Genomic DNA, 7,956 nt, shown 5'->3' with positions numbered 1-7,956 from the left:
GTCCCGCTGGGCTTGAGGACGAGGGTCCTTCGTAGGGGCAGCTGGGCCAGGCGGAGCCGGGAGGGCTCGGCACCAGCACCCCTGCACACCCACACACGCCCCCACGGCCGGGGTGGGTGGTGGGAGCCCGGTGCTTCTCCCCGGCACCCCATTCCGGCACCCGCATGGGATAGGGTCTCCCCGGCTGTCTCTTGCTGGGCAGGGACAGTGGGAAAAGCTTCGGCTATAGGGGCTGGGCTCCCCCAGGAATGATTCGGGAACACCCTGGGCTCACGGGTCCCCTCGCTCCAGGCTGGAGACCCTTTGCAGGTCCCATGACGGATGATGGGACCGTCACCTGGGCTCCTCCACAAGCCTGGGGAGGTTTATCCCATGAGCGAGCGGCGCTGAGCCGCCCTGAGTGGGGACTGGCCCCGGCGAACCCAGCCGGCGCCCGCCCTGCCGCGAGCCCGAGCCCCGGCACCCCTTTCTGTGCAAGGTGGCAGCAGCCGGGCGCCGGGCGGGCTGTGGGGTACAGGCGGGGGCGCGGATGTGGGGCTGTGAGCACAGTCCCGGGGGCATCCTCGGTGGCAGATTTTAACCTTCTGAGTTTTCCATCCAAGGCAGCGGACAACCCAGCTTATGATGGCTTCCGAGCACCAAATGCCAACCTCCAAGCAGCAGCAAGCCAGCTCCAAGGTCAGTGCGTGGCTTCTCCTCGGCTCTGCAGCGGGGCCGGGGCACCCTCAGCCTCAGCCGAGCCCCCAAATCATCCTCCTGGGATGCCCTGGGGCCCTCGCCAGGCTGGGGGCAGCCGAGCTGCCGCCACGCAGCCCCTCGCCAGCACCCCACAGTGCTCCCGGCGGGTGCCGAGCGTCGCCGCTGCGGTGCTGAGCCGTTGGCAGAGGGACGAGGGGACGGGGAGCCGGGTGGGAGATGCAGGGGATTTTTCTGGCGTCCCACGGCCCCCACGGCGGGTGGGGATGGATCAACTCCTAATCTCCGGCCACCTCTGCAGACACAGCAGATCTGCCCCCCGCCGCCCCGCTGACCCATGAAATCTGTGCTGAGCTGGCAGCGCTCGGCCCCCGGGGCCGCCCCGGGGCCTTCCCCGTGTGTGCTGGGCGCCCCGCTTGCCGTGTCCCGCCAGCGGCCGCGATGCTCGAGCCGGAGCCCGGCTGTTGGGAGCCTGGCGCCAGCGCAGGCATCCCTCTGCGAGCAGGGCCGGCAGCGGCGGGGACTCGCAGGCATCCAGAGCCGGAGCTGCATGCTCAGAGAGATGGAAACGGTGGTTCATGCTAGACCGCTCGCTAAAAGCCACTGAAGTGCAGCTTTTGGGGGGCAGCACGACGAGGTCTGGGCTGCAGCAGACGTGGGGCCACGCTGAGCCGCTGGCGTGCCCCGCTCTGAGGCCCCGGTCTCTTCCAGATCGCCATCTTCGAGCAGGAGAACTTCCAGGGCCGCTGCCATGAGCTCAGTGGTGCCTGCCCCAACCTGAAGGAAGCCGGTGTGGACAAAGTGGGCTCCATCCTCGTGCACTCTGGACCGTACGTGCCGGGGGGGCTGCGGCGGTGCGTGGGAGGGAGGCAGGGGCTGGGATGCGGAGGGGGTGTCCCCGCCGCCGGCACCTGCACCACACCCCAGGTTTGACACAGCCGATGCTGCCGTGCTGCTTCCCCACCTCGCCCCGGCGGGTGCCCGGTGCCAGCGGGTGAGGAGGGGGTGACAGGGTCCCCTGGATGGGCCGGTCTCCCCCAGCCCCGCTCGCTGGGAGGGGAGCTGGAGGGGTGTGGGCACAGGCAGGGATTGCGGCATTACCCCCCGTTTGGTGCCTCCCTTTCGGGCGCAGGGGCAGGTGGGGACGGCACCCCTGCGGCAGCGCGTGGCGGTGTCCCCATCCACCTGCTGACCCTGCTCTCGGAGAGGGGCTGTGCTCCCCAGGCTGGGGGCTCTGGGCAATGGGGAGCCCCTGAGAAGCGCCTGGGGAAGCGCCGGGGCGGGTTCCTTGCCCACGCCCCACGGCCGGCAGCGCACCGCACCCGGGAACAACGGGGCAGCTGCGGAGCACCCGGGGAGGAGCACAGCCCCGTCTGGGACGTATGGGTGATCCTGTCTTCTGCGGGTCCCCGGCGACCGAGGATGGGTGGCCACCACGTCTGAGCACCCACGCCGGCAGCGCCGGTGCTCCTGCGGTGCTGTTGCCAGCCGAGACCTAGGACCGGCCGTGCCAGACCCTGTCTGCAGGACAGAGGCATTGCTGCGTGGGCAGGGCTGCCCGCTCCCACCCTGGCACCGCTGCGGCACCTCACCAGGCACCACGGCGCTGGTTTCCATTTTCCGACAGGGAGCAGAGGGGCCCGCGCCCTGCCGGGGGCACGGCCGGGGCTCAGCATCGGTCCCCGCGCCGCTGCCCCGCCTGAAGCTCGTCCCCTGCTCTCTTCCAGCTGGGTGGGCTACGAGCAGGCAAGCTGCAAAGGGGAGCAGTTTGTGTTTGAGAAGGGGGAGTACCCCCGCTGGGACTCCTGGACCAACAGCCGGAGAAGCGACAGCATCACTTCCCTGAGACCCATCAAAGTGGTGAGAGCACCCCGACAGCCACTACCCACCCGCCAGACCAAGGTCTGCAGCCAGAAGTCTTCCCCAGCCTTCCCCCGCCCTCCCCAGCCCCGTGGGCGGAGGGGCACCCCCTCCTGCGCACCCTCGCCCCAGCCCTCGGGGCCCGGGGAGCCGGTGGGGGGTCGGAGGGGGCGTGGGGACGGGGGCAGTGGCAGGTGACCCCAGAGCGGAGGACGTCTGCTGGTAAGTCTGGCAGTGCCCGTGGCAGGCGCCGGCTCTCTGAGCCGGACGGAGGGACACGGAGCACCCCGGCACGGGTGCGAGCGGTGGCACGCGGTGCCAGCCCCTCGCCTCGGTTTCCCCATAGCCCTGGGCTTTGCCCCCGCCCCCCCCAGCCCCGGGTGCCAGCGGCCGCTGACGCCCCGTTTCTGCTCTCCCCGCTGCAGGACAGCCAGGAGCACAAGATCGTGCTCTACGAAAACCCCAGCTTCACCGGCAAGAAGATTGAAATCATAGACGACGATGTGCCCAGCTTCCACGCGCATGGCTACCAGGAGAAGGTCTCATCCGTGCGGGTGCAGAGCGGCACGTGAGTACCAGGGGCAGCGGGACCTGGGTGATGCCGGAGCGTCGCGCGGCTGAGCAGCCTCGGCCGTGCCGTGCCGCGCCGCGCCGCGGCTCCTGGGCCAGGTGATGGTGCGTGACCCCCATGCTTGCCTTGGCAGGTGGGTGGGATACCAGTACCCCGGCTACAGGGGCTACCAGTACCTGTTTGAAAAGGGGGACTACAAGGACAGCTCAGATTTCGGCGCTCAGCACCCCCAGATCCAGTCGGTCAGGCGCATCCGGGACATGCAGTGGCACCAGCGCGGCGCCTACCACCCCACCAACTAGAGCGCCTGGCCCGTGCCGGGGCGCGGGGAGCGGAGCAAGCTTTCCCCCGGCCACCGCTGTCCCCCCATGGCCTCGCCTCCCGCCTCCCTCCGTGTGATTCACGCCGCTGCCGAAGCAACTGAATAAAGCTTGGAGTTTCAAAGTCTTGGCTCTGGCCTCTTCATTCCCGGGGGGTGCAGAGGGGCCCCGCCAGCGGGGCGCCCGTCCTGACTCCGTGCTCCCGGGCGGGGAGGGGGGCCCATCGCCGCACCCCCAATTCTCTCAGTGCCGCCCGCATCCCACCCGCCTCCCTGCTGCGCACCCGGCGCCGCGGCATCGCTGCGCTCACCGCCCGGCGCCGGCATGCCGTGAAACTGCCCGGAGGGAGGTGAGCTGGGGGCTCGGCAGGAGGGACGGGAGCCGCTCGCCCCGCTGCAGCCGGCGCCCCGGGGGGCTCCAGCCAGGCCACGGTGGCCGCGGGGCTCAGCCCTGTCCTGGGGGGCATCGCCGAGGGCGGTGTCCCAGCTAGGCCAGGACGCCTCCAAGCCAAATAACTGCTTAATCATTAAACATAATAAGCTTTAATTGGCAATAATGCTTTAATTCAGCATTAATAATGCTCAATAATGCTTTAGTTATTCGCATCATAAGTTGAGCCGTTGAGTGCTGGCTCCTGCAGAGGAACCGCAGCCTCACCCTGCCCGGCCGCGCTCACCGGGGCGGCGGCACCGTCCTCGCAGCTCCCCGGCCCCGCCAGGGCTTGGTGCAGGATGCGGCGGCGGCGGCAGCCGCGCTCTGTCTGTCACCGCAGCTGTGCGGTGCGGGGCGGCTGCGGGCGTGCGGGTGCTGCACGGGGCGGGGGGCTGCTTCCCAGCCCCGGTGACGTGCCTCTGGTGGGACACTCCCGCGCTGGCTCCTGCCGCGCTCCTCTCCCGTGCACCGCAGCTCCCGGGGAGCAGGGAGCCTGCGGCTGACTGGCTTCCGTGTTTTTGGGGTGAACAGCAGCAAAACCGGGAATTGCGGGGAGATGGGGATGCGCGGCCCCCCGCTGCGTCGGCTCCCACGTGCAACCGCCCCGGCGGACGGTGTTTTGCCCCCCGCTCTGAATCCTCCGCGTTTCAGAGCCTTTTCCACCGTGCTCAGGATGACTGAGCCCAGCATAAATCACCGCTTTGGCAAGGCCCAGCTCCACGGGGCGATAATCTGAATTAATCATTTGCCAAACGTCGCTGCGAAATGTCAGCTCCTCGGTAAGTCGTGCTTTGGCAGCGCGCTGGCGTGCCGCCTCGACCGAGCTGCTTCCCTGCGAAAATCTGTGCGTTTCCCTCAACAGGAAAAATTCAGAATGATCCCAGACGTGAAAATTTCTCGTGAAAAATGGGGTTTTAATAGAAGTAGTGACACACACCCCGCTGTGCTGCTGATGGGTGAGCTCTGCCTCGTCTGGGTATTTGGCTGTGAATCGTCGGTGGGAGATGGCGTCTTCTGTGGGTGCAAACTGCCAAAATTGGCAACGAGGCGGAGGGCAGAGACCCGCAGTCCCTGCAGCTGGGGACCCCGGCAGCCCCCTCGGGGACCACGGAGCCCAGCTGTGAGGGTGGGTGGGTTTTGGGGGGGAAAAGCAGAAAAGGAGACCTTTCTGCACAGAAAAGGAAAATGCGAATGAGCCCAGAGGCGTGTGGGACTCGCTGGGGGAATTCCCTCCTCCGTGGCTGGGTGCACTCAGGTGGGTGCCCTCAGGTCACCCCGAAGCAGTGTTAGCCCTGCCCAGGTGGGTATTTCCCCTCTCTGACCCCGGGCTGCTCCCCGGGGTACCAGGTGCCCCGGCCCCGCGGGGCTCTGCACGGCAGCGTCCCCTCCCCAGGGTGGCACTCCTGGCTGCTGGCCCCGAGTTTTCGTGGCCTGAGCCAGAGATGGGAGGAAACGTGGCGGCGGCAGCATGAGCAGGGCTTGGCCCCCAGCCGGGCGCTCCGCACTGGCGGGTGGGCTGCACCGCACGCGCCGCAGGGCGAGGGCAGCGCGTGGGAGCAGGCGGTTTCCGCAGGGGCTCGCGTGGGAGGGGACGTGTTTTCCTGACCGAGCGAGGGCTTCTGTTATGTGGCAGCTGCTCCCGTTCTGACTCACAGTTGCTCACCGGTAACCCTGGCCCCAAAACCTGCCCTCGCCAAAGGAACTCACATCCCGCCCTGAAAACGGTGCTGCCGGGCGTCGTGCCTGTGCCCTCGCACGCAGCCGTCCTCGGCCGAGGTAGAGAGGCAGCAGGACCGAGCACCGCATGCCCCGCTGCCCACCGTGCCCCCGCTGCCCGCGGGGGCACCCCGAGCCGCAGGGACGGCAGCCGGACAGCCGCGCGGCGCCGTCGCTCCCTGTGCCAGCGGGCACCGCGGCGGCCGTCTGGGACACGGACGTGCTGCTGGCCCGTCCCCAGCTCCCCTCTCCGGCGGGAGCGGCGTTGTTCCCCAATCAGCCTCCCGGCATCACTGCCATTCCCAACTGCTACGGGTAGGGATGGCTCCGGCGAGAGCCACTTCCCCATCTGCCTGGCAAGAGAGGCCACCCGGGCGGGACGGGCGGCTCTCCCAGTCTTCCCAGCGGCACGGTCTCGGCCGGGAGAGGCAAAGAGCTGGGGAAGGCGAGCAGAGACCCCCCGCACGGCGTCACCCGGTGTCACCGGGGCAGAGCTGGGTCTCTGGCCCTGTGCCGAACACCGAGGCGGGAGCTGTCAGATGCTGGTGCATGGTCAGGACCCGACGGGGCTCTGGCTGTCACCCAGCTTGGCCAGCGGCTGCCGGCAGCGCTCAGGAGGTGATGGCATGAGCAACCGCTGCACCCTCTGCGGTGGTCCCCAGCCATGGACCCCAGCCCTGCCCCACAGGGCCGTTGGTGGGGGCAGAGGACGGGGCACCCCGGCTGCAGGAGCTGGGAGAGCCGAGGTGCAGCCTCGCGGGAGCCGCGCCGCAGGCACCACCGTTAGCCTCAGAGCCTCCCGGTGCTCCTCTCACTGGGATGGCTTTTCAGCCGCTTACGGCTTCCCCGGAGGTTTGGATCCCCCCCGGGAGCGTGGGGCTGGAGAAGGCAGCGTGGGCTGCTCGCTCCACTCCCTGTCCTGCTCCGGGGTGTTTCCTCCTTCCAGCTCTCCCTTCCCTTGTCCTTTGGGAGAACCCGCGGAAGTGGCGGGATCTGGGAGGAGAGAGGAACGCAAGGCTGAGCGGCCGCTCGGCTCAGCAGGCGGCACCTGACGCTGAACAAAGCCGGCGCAGGAGCCAGCGCGGGGTTTGAGGCTGAAGGCGATTAATCTGTGCGAGAAGCTCCCTTGGCTTCGGGGGGATTCTCCACCGTGGGAAACGGCACCATGAACCGAGTGTTTCGGGAGACGTGGTCACGCCAAAGGTGCGGCTCCACGGCACAGTTGAGCAGACGCCGTCGCTGGCTTGGAGAGAAATGTGCTGGGATTTAAAATTTTTTTTTTTTTAATTAAAAATAAAGAAAAAATTATTCAAAAGCACAAGTTCGCCTCCATCCCACGCGAGCTGCAGAGGTGCCATCTGGCCTGCTGCTGCCCTGCCGCTCGCCGCCCGCCGCGGCGGCTCGGTGCCCCCGGCCACCCCAAGCTGTGTCTCTGGGACCCCCTCCCTCGTCGCTGCCCACCGGGCCTCGCTGCGGCGGGGCTGCGGGGGGGACAGCGGGCGCCGTCAGCGGCGGTGGCTGCTGAGATTTCAGCGGTCCCACGGCTCTGCCGGCGGGTGGGTGGTTTTGCTGTCATGCCAATAGACGGGAGAGCTAAAGCTGTTCTCCAGACTGGCAAACTATTTTTTTGACCCGGCAAATACTAAGGGGGGTGCTCATAGCCCGTTGCCATCAGCCACGCTGGGCTTCAGCCCCCTCAGGTGGCCCTTCCACGCCTGCGGTGGCCGGGGCACGTTCGGTGCTTGCGGGAGCTGCGGGTGCCATCAGGCGGTGGGGACCCCCGGGACCCTCAGCAGGTTAATCCCCCCAAGCGCCGGGAGCCCGGGCTGCGCCCGCGGGCTGGGGGCAGGCACGGGTGCTGCCTGCGGGGGAAAGCCCGGCAGCAATTTGCCACGGAGTAATTCATGCCAGAATAAAAATAATGCAAAAGCGCATCTGAGGTTTAGGCGCCTTTTCCTTCCTATTTTATTTTTCAACTGGAGCATCGGCTTTTGTCTGTCCTTGGAAGGCGCCTTCACGGGCGGCCGTGGCCGATGCGGGATGGGCTGGCTGGCGGGGAGGAAGCAAGTGCAGTGAAAAGGGATGGGAAAACTCCCGTGTGCTCGCACCGGCTTTCCTTTGCCTTCCCGCTGCGCCCGCCCTCGTGCGCAGGGTGCCGAGGCCAAGGTCAGGGAAATCATTGGCTAAAAACCAAAGGTCCTGAAAAAGCTGAAACGTTTATTCTTAGTTATAGTGGGGTGACTTCTATCTTACCTGCAGCCTGAATGCTTTGGGTATTGAATGCGCCTTGCCAACTGTTAGGGGTTTGCTGCGGGTTGCACAGATTTTGGTCCTTTGAAAATTATTGCTACGTCTAATTCT

The 7,956-nt window shown here is 67.2% G+C and overlaps 1 protein-coding gene across 1 annotated transcript; it reads left to right on the top strand.

Moving 5' to 3' along the window:
• Positions 1-3,600, top strand: CRYBB2 (crystallin beta B2). Its single transcript, XM_082007675.1, has 5 exons — positions 1-678; positions 1,408-1,526; positions 2,424-2,556; positions 2,982-3,124; positions 3,261-3,600. The coding sequence occupies exons 1-5, from the start codon at positions 622-624 to the stop codon at positions 3,427-3,429; spliced, it is 621 nt and encodes a 206-aa protein (XP_081863801.1). The 5' UTR covers positions 1-621; the 3' UTR covers positions 3,430-3,600.
• The last annotated feature ends 4,356 nt before the right edge of the window (positions 3,601-7,956 follow it).

Source organism: Phaethon aethereus (genome assembly GCF_964289735.1).
Source record: "Phaethon aethereus genome assembly, chromosome: 17".
NCBI classification, from domain to species: domain Eukaryota; kingdom Metazoa; phylum Chordata; class Aves; order Phaethontiformes; family Phaethontidae; genus Phaethon; species Phaethon aethereus.
Note: the sequence above shows the minus strand (reverse complement) of the source record. Positions and strands in the feature narration are given on the sequence as shown.